The following is a 14,719-nucleotide window of genomic DNA, read 5'->3' as shown; positions in this document are numbered from 1 at the left end:
ACACTATGTTCCTATGGGGGCATAATATACATCTACTTCCTCAGTTAGCAGACTTAGTCGTGGGATTATTTTTCAATAACAAATTTTGGGAACTACTTAAGAATCACTAGATGATTATCCTTAAAAGAGGAAATGCGCTTTCTAACAATATGATCTCACCCTCTAAAAATTGGGTGGTTTCCATTCGATCTTGAGACATTATTTTTTTCAAATGCATAGAGGACGTAATTAGGAATCTGTTTATTGACGTTAATCTATGGGTTAAAGATGTTACACCTCTAAATTTTGGGGTCCTAAAAATAATCCTAGATGGAGTTTTATCCAGTGGAATGACAATAGAGCATAAATATCATCTGGCTTTAAAGCTTACTAGCTCCAATGTGAATATGTCGTCCATTTAGTCACTTCTCCATTTAGTCACTTCTACAAAACATTGTCTGCAAGCATCTTAAGGACTCCAAAGTTTGGGATTTAATTTTAATTTAAGAAGAAAGAAAAATCTCATATGCACTTTATTTATGCTTGAGAAATAGAATGTCCTATGTTACGAATTGGAAAATCATATGTTACATTCAATTGAGTATTACAACATGATATATACAATTTGGTCACAATAAACTCTAAGATTGTAGGGATTCTAATTTTGAAATGTACAACAAATAATGCAAATCTATAGGAAATACACCTTTTGATGTCAATCACAATTTACAACTATATAGAAAATACAACATGAATCCCAATCCATAGTTACGATATCACAATCTCAATCACCCAATACTCTCCCTCAAGTTGGTGTGTGAAGATCTATAACGATTAACTTGCTGCAAAGAAATTGAAATTGCTGGCGAATTAATGCTTTGGTGAGAATGTCTGCGACTTGATGCTTAGTAGAGACGTTAGAAGTTTTGAGAATGCCCGGACGGATTTTTCTCTGATAAGATGACAATCGAGTTCTATATGCTTAGTTCGTTCGTGAAATTCGAGTTCTATAAGATGGCAATCGAGTTCCATACATGACTTCACATGTAGCTATGGTCATAGCAAGATACTCAGCTTCAGCAGAAGATCGTGATATTGTTGGTTTCTTCTTAGTCTTCCATGATAGTGGACAAGCACTAAGGGAAGTAAAACAACCGGTAGTCAATTTCTAGGTCATGGGGCAGGTGGCCCAATCGGAATCACAGTGAGCTATTAACTGGAGCGAGGAATTGGATGGTAAAAGGAGTCCAAATGAATACGTGCCTTTGAGATATCGAAGTACACGAAGAGCAGCCATGTAATAAGATTACCGAGGACTATGCATAAATTGGCTAAGGATATGGACCAGATATATTATATCAGGTTTTGTGATAGTAAGATAAATTAATTGTCCCACTAGATGTCGAAACCGACCAGGATCATAAAGGAGATCACCATTCGTGGCAGTAAAACGAATGTGTTGGTCCATGGGAAAAGCAATGGGCTTTGCACCTGTAAGTCCAGCTTCGACCAAAATATCAAGAATATTTTTTCTTTAATTAACAAAGATTCATCTTTGGGAACAGGCAACTTCTATGCCCAGAAAAAATTTCAAGACTCCCAAATCCTTGATATAGAATTTGGAGTGAAGAAACTGTTTTAACAACAAAATGAATCTGTTGTTGTTGCCAGTGATGATAATATCATCAATGTAAACCAGGATAACAATGAAAGCCTTTCCAACAGTTAAGGTGAATAGTAAATAATCCGCAACGGACTGAATAAAACCAACAAATTGCAAAGTGGAAAAAAACTTGTCAAACTTTTGCTGAGAGGCTTGCTTGATCCCATATAATGATTTGTTAAGTCGATAAACTCAAGTCTCCCCCTGCTGAGAAAACCCTGGTGGAATTTGCATGTAAACCTCCTCATGCAAATCGCTATGTAAGAAAGCATTGTGCACATCGAGCTGATAGAAGAGCCATCCTCTGATGGATGTGAGAGTAAGTACACACTGCACAATGACTAGCTTTGCAACTGGCCTAAATGTCTCATAATAGTCAAGCCATTCAATATGTGTATATCATTTAGCTACAAGGCGAACTTTATACCGTTCAACGGTTCTATTAGCTTTGTATTTGATTTTACATATCCACTTGCATCCAATGGGTTTCTTGCCAAGAGGCAGAGGCGGCAATGTTTATTGTTTTATTGTAATACATCAATTTCACTTTCATTGTTGCTTTCCAATGAGGAAACTTAACCGCCTTGATAAAGGACTTGGGTTCTTCTTGAGAAGTTGGGTCTTTGGAACAGTTGGTCAATGCCCTAGGGAAACTGCTTGCAAACAACAGAGAGTCAGCTCTGTGGCTCGCAACAAGCAAAATGTTGCTTCCTTGACATGTGATCTCCAGCTAGGGATGACAACTCTCTCTCTACATCATGCTCAGATCCAAGGCTCAAGAGAGGAGCAACAACCACTCTCTATAGAAGCAACAGCCTCATAAGCACGTGCAAGTTTGGTACAACACAGGGTAAGAATGACAAGGCAAATTTCTCGATGAGATCATCCTCTATTAGGTCAGAACCTCCGTCCTAAAGACTGACTCATGTCATAGATAGAGAGGACCATGAGCCCATGTAAGAAGGCTTTGATACCATGTTACGAATTGGAAAATCGTATACAACATGATATATACAACTTGATCACAATCAACTCCAAGATTGTAGGGATCTTAATTTTGGAATCTATAGGAAATACAACTTGTGATGTCAATCGCAATCTACAACTACATAGAAAATACAATATGTGATATCAATCTCAATCCACAGTTGCGGTATCACAATCCCAATCAAGATATCACAGTCTCAATCGCCCAATATCCTAGGATTGAGTAGAGATTGCCCAATTTTTGGTTTGTCAAATCTAAGTGTTCAAGTACTCAAAATCCTTTTTTATTTTTTGAGAAATACTCATTTCGTAATTCCAACAATTTACAATAGCCAAGCTGACTTAGAATCATCCGAGTCAGCTCGAGTTCAGTGTCCTACCAATTCTAGTGGGCATGACCCAAAATCGGGTGAAACTCCTAGGGTCCTCTTGTTATTTTTCAAGAAACTTGGCCAAGTCGGACTTCACGACTCTTGTCTGTAGCTTAGTTGATCCTCATATTGACTCAGACTCAGGAATGTCTGAAGTCTACGCCTCCGTGTTTGAAATACTAGGTAATTCAAAGTAGATCCGAAAATTTTAGATCAAGAACATGCTCACACGAAGATCTTTTGCCCAAGGGAGCAAGTGTATACTATGCGCCCACGGGTTTACACAGCCGTACACTGTTATTGTTCAATTTATTGAACAATGGTCCAAATTAAATATCAGATTAGTTTTATGTATCTATCAAATATTCCTACAGTCATGCCAAACAATCTTTCCAATTAGGGTGAGGGGGAGAGAGATGTACAATATTTCTTAAAATAGATTATTTAACATTAGTCTTAATAAAATATTATACTTTTTCTATGTAATATAACTTCGATCACGTTAACAAAAACCCAATGATACAATGCTCCTACTAGAGCATACTGTCCATTTGTTTCCCCAGGTAAATTTCAACGAAGGAATATTTTTTGGCCCCAAATTGTGGTTATATATAACCTATTGAGGCCCCAAATTGTGGGTATATATAACCTATTGAGACATAACTATCAACTTCAAAAAAATAAAAATTTTGAATCGCATATTATACGTGCTTGAAAAATAACGGCCCAATAATTAACAAGGGACGCCCAATTTTTAGAGTGCAAAATCTAGGTGTTGAAGAATTTTCATCAAAAAAAAATTTGCTTTTTTTAAAAAAAAATCATCTAGTTATTGTACGCTGGATCCCAAAAACGCAAACAAAAAAATCTTCCACAATCTCATTTACTCTATGGTGTTAATGTACATTATGCTCCTATGGGAGCATGCGATATCGTATTTGTAATCGAGTAATTACACGATAGGGACTAACCCATCATCTTTATATGCCGCCCTTGGACGGCTACCCTCGATTTCATTCAATCTAAAGGACCCGGTCTGTATGCGCTAAGCTCGCGTATGTAGAAATGCGAGCCTCTTAATAAATTTATTTTTGAGATGGATTTTAGGATTTAATTTTTAAGAACATGTAATCTCTAACATGAAGATAATGAATATAAATAAATAAATAAATTTTAAAATTAAAAATAATAATTATATTAAGAAAACATTTGGACCGTTGATTTCCATTGTTTTTAGATGAAACACCTACTTACATCCATTTTAAAGATGGATGCTTTATACTTTCTAGGTCGCATATTTAGAAATGTGGTCGAGCCTGTATAAAACAATTTTCCATCTTAAAATTCAATTAAATTTATGTCCAAATTACTTTCTCTTGGTCTCCTCAAACATATATCTATCTATAGGGAGCTTTGGCTCAAAGGTTGACCATATGAATTGTGAGGAGCTTTAAAGCCATCCAAAGCTCAAGAAACCCTAAACCATATCAATTGTAAAGAGAAGTGAGATAAGCTTTTAGAAACCCTAGAGAGCTAGTTATAATGGCTCCCAGGCTGGCCTTCCTCTTTGCTATTGTTGTTTTACCAGCCATTGTTTTGGCTAAGGATCATGTGATTGGAGATGGGAAGGGATGGACCATCAACTTTGATTACAATGCATGGGCTGAGGGCTCTCAAACTCTTTTACTCTCTTTTTCATGCAAAAAGTTTATATACAGCCAAGGCTCTAAACAATTAAATTAGAGCCCACATCAAAATTTTTACTAAAAGAGGTTGTTTTGATGTCCAAATATCCTCAAATTGATCACCTCAACATCAAGATGCATGGACATGAGAAACAAATCGATTTCAAGTTTTGGAAACAGTGCGTCTCGTATCGCATTTTTGGACCATCAATTTTCAAGATTTTCAAGTTTTCATAGATTTGCTCAATCAAAGCTTCAAATTTTATAATTAAAGATGAAAATACATTTTAAGGTTATCATAAAGATTTCCAGTATTGAAACCACATTTCTCGACACTCTTTGAAGGTGCGTTTTACTTTGATTGTTTAGAGCCTTGGCTCTACACAAACCGCACCCTTATTTGATTGTTGTTGTTGTAGTTGTTGTTTTCGATGATGGCGGCTGTGACCAACTTACAGTGCTTGTTTTAATTAGAGTTATTATTCAATGTTAGCACTTGAGTTTGCTACAGTACTCTAGCATCACACAACTGTATGGCTATTCTAAGTGCTAGCAATACCCAAAATTAGAATTTGCATGGTGTCAAAAGATTATCTGCTTAACTAGTCAAGGTGCATTATTTTGGGGGATGTAACCTCCTTGCCAAGAAAAAAAAGATAAGAAAAAAGAAAAAAAACATAAATCATACACATTCCATGCTTGATATTGATAAAAATGGCATTTTGAGATTAAATACCATTATTCAATATTGGGTGTGGTTTGTACAAGGCCGAGGCTCTAAACAATCAAAGTAAAGTGCACCTTAAAATAGTGTCGAAAGATGCTGTTTAGAGAAATTTTTGTGATTGCTTGAAAATTTATCTTCATATCTAATTATAAAAATTTAAAACTTCAAAAGTAGTGTAGAGTGAGTAGATCTATGAACACTTGAAAATCTTGAAATCTTATGGTCCGAAAATGCATTACAAGATGCACTATTTAAAAGACTTGAAATCCATTTTTTCTCGTGTCCATACATCTTGAAGTCGAGATGATCAATTTGAGGATTTTTGGGCTTCAAAACAACCTCTTTTATTGAATTTTTGAGGTGCGTCCTAAATTGATTGTTTGGAGCGTCACCCTTATATAAATTTTTTCCTTTAATATTTGGATGGTCAGATGATTACATTATTTTTAAAAATACTTACCTACTATTTCTAAAGTGGATTCCAAAATTTCGGGTTGAAGTAATCCCCTAAATAGCTCTTTTGCGTGACAGAGCAACTGTGAAGTGTGCTCCCATGGGATCACCTCGAATGCGCTCAAATGTACATATACAGTATGCTGCTGTAGACTACTCAGTTAAATTTTATCTTGAATCTCTATATTCAAGGATTGTTTCCTTAATTTTAGGGTCTCCTATTTCTTGGCTTCCTAGTTTGGGGATTCAGATTAACCAACTTATTATTATCTAGGAGTTAATTTTGGGGTGGTCCTATTTGGATTAGGATGCACTTGTAGACCCAAATTAAGAAAATGTTAAGTTTCAAAATGGAGAGGCCTCGATGTACCTACTTTTCTGCTGATTTTCCTTTTTTTTTTTTATAATGGCTTATGTATAGAGAGAGAAATATATAAAAAGAGAGAGGGACACCTTGAGAACAAAAAGGAAAATTTATATATGGAGAGAGGTTTTGTGAGAGATTGAGTTTTGCTAAGTACCATCTCATAATTTTTTCCTTTTTTTTTTTAATTAGTGAAAAACTATCTGTAGATTTTTTTATGGATGTAGTCACATCTATGACAAATCACGTAAAATCCTGATGTTTTTTTTGTGTTATTTTTTTCCTTTATTATTATTTTTATTATTTTACTTGTTGCTGCTGGTGATCGGTTGTATTTTTTTTGCTCTTTATTTACCAAAACTCAACCCGAGTTTTAGAGATTCCGTGCAAAACACACTCCATATTCTGCAGGAATACACACAGAAGTGAAGAATGATAACAGAAGAATCATATTCCGAAAGTAAATGAGAAAAGATCAAAACTCATCCTGTGCAATCTAGTTTGAATCATAATTGGATATGATTGAATTGTATGAAAGTACCACATGGATAAGATAACCACTATCAATGTCAGACTACAAGTTAATTTCTTTAGAGACACAAAAGTATGGTTTTGAGTAGCAGCAGGATTAAAAAATACAGTTCTTTTTTTCAGTTTACAATTTATATCCCGAAAATCTGAAAGCTTAATTCGATTCTTCTCAATATACTTCGGAAAATTCATCAAGAAAATTCATTCAATGCTCTTGTTACAGTATGTTTGGACCTCCAAACTCTACTGCACATTACTGCAGTATGCATAGTTTAAAAGAGTACAAGAAGACAAATGCATGAGCATTGGTGTTGCTACACATCCTAAGATGCCAAAAACATTTCTTGAGACACCCATTTTCAAATAAACAGTCTGCCACTAATTTGTATCATGGATAGACCAAAAGCAAAGGCTGTGCAAACAAATGCAGCATCTCTATGGAGCTTTTAGCAAGTCTCCAAGGTGAAGGACCTTTTCCCATGGAGCAACCACATAGCAAGTCAACAGTTTATAACATGCGAACTGAAGAAGCTACACAGAATGAAATCAACGCCGAATAGAAGGGCGTGGAATTTCTGATCACATCAAATTTTCCAACAAGCTGAAAGAGCCGGAGTAAAACAAGCTAGTCCGATGTTCCTGTACACACACTATTTACAGTTTGACAGCATGACTCTTTGAATCAAGCAAGCCCTTCAACTACAAGTTAAACCTTGGGGAAGAATAATCACATTTATTAACAGAACTTATATATGCAGGATCTTCAGTTTTTCAGACTTGGTCTCTAACTCTCTATGTGTCCACCCAATCACTTCCCAGTTGATCAATCGAAACAATCTTGCATGGTCCTTTCTAGTTTACCTGAGATTCCAGTTATTTCTTCCTTCCATGCATATCATGGTTTGCTCACAAGTCCAAAATGGCAATGCTGTTCCATCTTTCATATGAATGTTCGAACCAAATTATAAAGGTATCATGACCATAACAAGAAAACTGGAGAAGAATCATTCCTTCCAAACTTCCTAATGAAGTTAAGAAGAACAACAAAAAGGGCATTATTTCTTCCTCACAACAAAAGGTATATATTTTTTAAGGAAATCAATGAGGCTAAAATTGATCGCTTAGAAGTTTATCTTCACTTGCCAACCAATTCAAACCACCAACTCTGGGTAGGGCTCCATTCCTCACATTTTCACAAGAATTTCATGATCTTCATTTTCACTCTAATACGAATCTGAACAAACAAAAGAAGAGTAAAAAAAATCTGAAATTTTGATTAAAAACTTGAAAGGAGAAGCTCACATTCCAAGGTCCATGGTGAACTCTGGTTTAACTGGGACCCTTGACCAATAATTCTCAACTCTCAATCAAACCATTCTAATGACCCCGATTTATAGATTAAACTTTACTTGGTTGCAAAAGAAATCCTGAATTCTAATGCAAAATGACTTCCAATTTAAATTAAAAAGGACATGGCAATTTTATGCTTGATGAAAAATAAAAATTCCATAATAACCCCAACCACTTTCCCAATCTGCAAACAACAACTTAGGAAAGTCATAACTTTTCACTTTGATATCAAAATCACTATTATAACACCATTTCGAAAGCAACAACTTTGAGGCCTATGACGCTGTAACCAGCTCTTCAAACTACGCTAAAAAACAACAACTTAGGAAAGTCATAACTTTTCACTTTGATATCAAAATCACTATTATAACACCATTTTCGAAAGCAACAACTTTAAGGCCTATGACGCTGTAACCAGCTCTGCAAACTACGCTAAAAAACGACCCTAAAGGCCTCAACATTGGTCTTGAAATTTTCTGCGCAAAAGATGCCTATGTCACCTAGGTGCTGGGGACTAGACTACTAGCAATAGATTTCTCTCTAACAGATTCTTCAATCAATTCCCAGAAAGAGCTTATCATCACAAGATTCTTCTCACCTTTTCCTCCAGTACATGACAATTGGACTTATAATTTGAAGAGACATTTTTTAGACGTACTAGTCAGATGGATTTCCATAAGTAACATGTTGATTCGAGCACAGGTTATAGTAGAACTAATCAACCAAGTATGCTCTGGATTTGATCTGATCTGGATTCATATCTAGATCCCATATGTACTCTGAATCCGGATCCCTGTGCATCCGGATCTGATCCGATCCATTCTCAGCCCTATCTTTCACTATTCAATTTTTATACTATATTCTATTGTAGGACAGGTCTTGGGAACAGGGAGGCTTCTAAGGACTGGTCTTTCACTATCCCACATACAGTGCCAGAATTTGCTTGAGTGCTGACATGGAAAAGAGATCCAACAGTAACCCATACAATGCTTTGACCATTTGAGCGTGGAGAGTCAGCGAACAACCAAAAAAGCACTATTGTAACACCAAAATAGGCTTCATAAATATAAGAACAGAACTGTAGATGAACTTCCAAAACCAAATGACTTGCACAAAGAGAGATTATTCCTCTGCTCCCCATTACAAAATGGCTGATAATTCATATGTAAAAGCCAAAACAATTCACAAACTAAATACCAGAAAGAAAAAAACAGAGGCAAACTGGATCCACTTCCATAAACTTAATTACATTTAACAATTTGTCACCTTAAATAACTTTCAAAAGCTCCATAAACTTAATTACATTCAACAAGTTGTCAGCCTAAACAATTATCAAAAGCAATGGAAATTTTTCCCAAAACAATTGATGAATTTATTAATCTATACAATAATTTTCCCTGTCAAAAACCACTAAACTGTGCTAAAAAAACTTTATCTCTAGCCATGCAAAACCACTGAAATCTTCCAAACCACTGACTTGTGGATGCCAAAATCCTCTTTCTGGCTTCCCAAACTCCTGAATTATGCCTCAGAGATCATGAAAAGTCCAGATCTCACATAACCAGCATAAACAGGCACCACCTCCAACATACTCAAAGCAAATTTCAAATCCTCATCTTCAATAGGCATCACCCCATTAAGATCCATAACCCCCATTCTCTCTTCATTCCTTCTCTCTCCTCCACCATTCTTTCTCTCTCGTCCCAATTCAACTTGAGAACCCATTGTCAACCTCTTTGAAGAATGATGAGCTTTCAACTTGGCTAGATGCTTCTCTCTGTCAAAATGTTTCCTCATATGGCCACCTAAAGCCTGACCTGAATTGAACCTTTGGTCACACTTAGTGCACATATGGTTCCCCTGTCTGTCTGGCGAGAAATTGGCTGAAATTCTGCTGATTTTTGGTTTTTTATTGCCAGATTCTTTCAAGAAAGCCACTGAAATCTCAGACTCAATTCCCGAATATTGAGCATCCTTTTCTGTTACTTCCTCCTCCTCGGAGTTATTAGCTGCAAGGACTCCAATGAGAATCATCCTCTTCTTTGAATCATCACAGTTTGAAATGATTTCACCTTCATGGGGTTTGCCAGAATTAGCAGCTGTCTTCATAGCTCTCGCCTCCCTCTTCACCTTCGTCTTCTTCTTCCATTGGTCAGGACTGTACACTGAGAAGCTTTCATAGACAATTTCACTCCTTTCGGGATCCGATTCCAAGCCTTCCTTATCAGTTTCTTGTTTTTCCAAGAAACCCAATTCCCTCAAATTTCTTTGAGATTGAGAAAGTATGGGTAAATGATGCACAGTTTCTTTCATGCTTTTTGAAACTCCCTCAAATCTCTCTCTGTAAATCTTTACTTTCAGAGCTGGTAGTTTTGTTCCTTCTTCTTCTACATCCAGTGACAGACCAATTTGAGAGAGGATCATGTACTTTCGAGCTATCTTCTGTTATGGTATTATTGGTATGATATAACAAACTTTCTGCGGACTTATTTTTCTCCTGCAACTTCTTCGTATTCTTTTTGGCGAGTCCAGGCTTCTTCGGCAGCTGAATCCTTCTCCAAAGGCTCTTTGGATGGCACCTCATGTGACCAACAGAGACTTCATTGATAAAAACCACTTCTTGCACACAACACACACTGGTTCTTGTTGCTTATGCTTCATTATGTCCTCTGTTGTGCTGCTCTTTCTTTCTCCTCTGCAATTTTCTTTTCTCCTCTCTCACTCATCTTTCAAACCCATCTCATCACTATTAGTTAAACTTGGAAAAACCCAAAACCATGAAACTTTGATTTAAGAAAAACCCATATCACAGATACTTCGATTAAGAAAGAATGCTGACAAGGAAAAGATTATTAAAGAACCCATATCATTTTGGCATAGATCTCTATAAAAGTTATTACATGAGTGTGGGACTTGACTTTTCTATGGATCCGTGATAAATTTAATGGTGATCCTTTGGAGTCCTACACACATGGGTGGGGGAGGGTCCTATAGGATCATTTCTCTTTTGTTTATATGCTGCATTCTTTCTGAATCAAGATTTTGTTATATGGGTTTTTTTTCTAATCTTTTCCTTATTTGCTATATTCTTTTTTAAACAAGATTTTGTTTCATGGGTTCTTTTCTAATCTTTTCCTTTTGCGTTCTTTCTTAATCAAGATTTTGTTATATGGGTTATTTCCTAATCTTTTCCTTATATGCATTCTTTCTTAATTAGGATTTTATGATAAGAAATGATCCTATAAGACCTTCCCCTATTCATGTGTGTAGGACCCCAAAGGATCCCCATTAAATTTATCACGGATCTATAGAAAAGTCAAATCCCACCCCCATGTAATAATTTTTATAGAGATCCATGCCATATTTAATAGTGATCCTTTAGGGCCCTATACACATGGGTGGGGGAGGGTCCTATAGGATCATTACTCATAACAAAATCTAAAGAAGGCAGCAGATAAGGAAAACCTTAGATAAGAAAAAATTAGAAAAGAACCCATATAACAAAATCTTGATTGAGAAATAACGCAAAAATTAGAAAAGAACCAATATAACAAAATCTTGATTGAGAAATAACGCAGTAGATAAAAAAAAGATTAGAAGGAAACCCATATAACAAAATTTTGATTCAGAAAGAACACAGCATATAAGGAAATGCTTACAAAAGAACACAAACTGTTGATGCAGTAAGAACCCATATAAAGAAAAGATTCTTGAAAGAAGTAAGCCATATCTGGCTCAAGAACCTGCAAAAAGTACCATAATTGGAATGCTTCGCATGGGCTTTAACGTGAGCTCCGAGAGATCGCTTCCAGCCAAACTTCGGGTTGCAGAGCTTGCAGCTATAACGGCCTAAAACTCCAGCGACCTGATCAAATTGAGAAGTAACTGATTCGGAGGAACTGATTTCCCATTGACAGTCTGTTTTCTTGCCCACCTTGAACCTGATCGTTAACCTTGGGGTCGATTGGTTTCCATCAATGGAAACTGGTTTCGCCTCCGAGCCAGAGGAATTTGAAAAATGAGAGATGAAGGGTTCCGTGGAATCAGAGAAGGGAAGATAAGAGAGAAGTAAAACCTAGAATTAGAGGGAGAAAGAGAAGAAAAGAGGCAGAGGTACGCAGATGAACGAGTAGGAGGTGAAGGGAAAACAAGACAGAGAAACAAGACAGTAGAGAGAGAAACAAGAATTAGAATTAGAATTAGAGAGAGGCGTAAGAACGAGGAGGAGGTGGAGAAGCGAAATCAAGAACTTAGAGAGAGAAACAAGAATTAGAATGAGAGAGAGGGGGGGAAAGAGAGCTGTTATGCTTCTCTTCAACTGTTAGGATCGATGGCAAGACTTAGAGAAAGAAACAAAACGCTTAGAATTAGAGCGGGAAAGAGAGCTTTCTGATTCTCCACCTCAATGTCAGATCGACGGCCAGGATTTAATTTCCCGTTTCATTATTTTTCTCACTTAAATTTTGAATTTCCTTTTAATATTCTCTCACCTTAAATCGTTTGTTTCCCTTAGTTTTTTACTTTTATATTAGAGCAAGTATACTGTGCTCCTTTGAGAGCATACTTTGCTTCTATACCCTCAGTTAGATGACCTAGTTGAAAGGATTTTTTTTGGTGATCACATTTTGAAATTTGACTTTTCTAACACTTAAATCTTACTCTCTAAAAATTGGACTCAATTTTAAGATTTTTTTTTTTTTTCGAGTGCCTAGAGAGTACAATTAAAAAATATTTTTTATTGAAAGTAATCTATTTGTTAAAGAAGTTGTATCCCCAAAATTTTGGGTCCTAAGACTAATCCTAGGTGGGGCTCTATATCAGGGAGTAAAAGCATAGTATGCTCTACTGGGTTCTATATCAAAGAGTAAAAGCATAGTATGCTCTCGAGGGAGCAAAATGCCTTTTGGCATTATGTTATGGATGAGGTTCCTACAAGGTTGCCTTATGCTATAGAAATAATGGGTACCTCTACAATTTGTTTTGAAATGTCGTTTTGGCGTCGAAAACCTTGGAATAGCTTAAAAATCTATTTTCATCCTTAGTTATAGAATTGATAATTCTTAAAATAATACATATCGGTCATATCAATAAACACTTGAAAATCTTGAAAATAGACGGTCTAGATAACTTATTACTATTTTTGTATTTAGAATTCTTTTTTTTTCTTTATTTCCATACATCTCAACGTTGAGATGATCAATTGGGGGGTTCTCAAACATCGGAAAACTATAGGTCCAGATAACTTGTTACAAGATGTATTATTTTTTGGATTTGAAATTTTTTTTTTTGCCATACATCTCGAGGTCGAGATGATCAATTAAAGGGTTCTCAAACATCAAAAAACTATAGGTCTAGATAACTCGTTATAAGATACACTATTTTTTGGATTCGAAATTTCTTTTTTTTTCTTTTATTCTATACATCTCGAGGACAAGATGATCAATTAGAGGGTTCTCAATCATCGAAAAACTATCAATTGGAGGTTGCCTCTTTATGCTACAGAAATAAGGCGCACCTCTAAAATTTACTTTGAGATGTTGTTTGGGTGTCGGAACCTTATAATGGCTTGAAAATCTATTTTCATCCATAGTTATAAAATTCAGAATTCGAAAAATACTACAGATCAATCATATCAATAAACACTTGAAAATTATGGTCCAGGTAACTTCTTATGAGATGTACTATTTTTCAGACTTGGAATTATTATTTTTTTTTATTTTCATATATCTCTAGGTCAAGATGATCAATTGGAGGGTTCTCAAATATCGAAACTATAGGTCCAAATAACTCGTTATGAGATATACTTTTTTTTGGATTTGGAAATTTTTTTTTTTTCCTTTATTTCCATACATATCGAAGGTGAGAAAATCAATTGGAGGGTTCTCAAACATCGAAAAACTATCAATTGGAGGTTGCCTCCTTATACTATAGAAATATGGCGCACCTCTAAAATTTACTTTGAGAAGTCGTTTTGGTGTCGGATTGAAAATCTATTTTCATCCATAGTTATAAAATTCAGAAATCAAAAAATGGTATAGATCAATCATATCAATAAACACTTGAAAATCCTAAAAATAGATGATCCAGATTATTTGGTATAAGATATCCTATATTTTAGATTTGAATTTTTTTTTTTCTTTTTTTCCATACATCTCGAGGTCGAGATGATCAATTAGAGGGTTCTCAACCATCGTAAAACTATAGGTACAAATAACTTGTTATAAGATGTATTATTTAAAGATGTACTATTTTTTGGATTTGAAATTCTATTTATTCTTTATTTCCATACATCTCGAGGTCGAGATGATCAATTGGAAGATTCTTAAACATAGAATTCTTAAACATCGAAAAACTATCTTGTGTAACAATTTTAAGGTGCACCTTACTTCAATAGTATAAGGTTGCAACGTCATATAAACTTTTTCCATATACAATTCATGCACTAACACTTTAATATGGATTAAAAAGTAGGTCGGTACCATATAAAAATATCCTAATTACATACTGGTCCCAAAATATAGCATATTTACATAGAAGTCCTACAGATTTTTTTTTTTTAACTTTGCACGTGCTAGAGTTAATTTTAATATTTTTAGTTTTTAATATCCA

General features: G+C 35.3%; 1 protein-coding gene across 1 annotated transcript; it reads right to left on the bottom strand.

The window, feature by feature from the left end:
• Positions 1-9,324: 9,324 nt before the first annotated feature.
• On the bottom strand, positions 9,325-12,427 carry LOC148780011 (uncharacterized). The gene is made up of 2 exons (XM_088850402.1): positions 11,867-12,427; positions 9,325-10,836 (listed from the first exon to the last, which is right to left on the bottom strand). The coding sequence occupies exon 2, from the start codon at positions 10,532-10,534 to the stop codon at positions 9,632-9,634; it is 903 nt and encodes a 300-aa protein (XP_088706528.1). The 5' UTR covers positions 10,535-10,836; positions 11,867-12,427; the 3' UTR covers positions 9,325-9,631.
• Between the last annotated feature and the right edge of the window lie 2,292 nt (positions 12,428-14,719).

Source organism: Amborella trichopoda, chromosome 10 (genome assembly GCF_054954075.1).
Source record: "Amborella trichopoda isolate Santa Cruz 75 chromosome 10, AtrichopodaSantaCruz75HAP2 v2.0, whole genome shotgun sequence".
Taxonomy (NCBI): Eukaryota; Viridiplantae; Streptophyta; class Magnoliopsida; order Amborellales; family Amborellaceae; genus Amborella; species Amborella trichopoda.
Note: the sequence above shows the minus strand (reverse complement) of the source record. Positions and strands in the feature narration are given on the sequence as shown.

Excerpts from the sequence above, each read along its gene's own strand:
- LOC148780011 (XM_088850402.1), bottom strand. The coding sequence starts at position 10,534 with ATGATCCTCTCTCAAATTGGTCTGTCACTGGATGTAGAAGAAGAAGGA.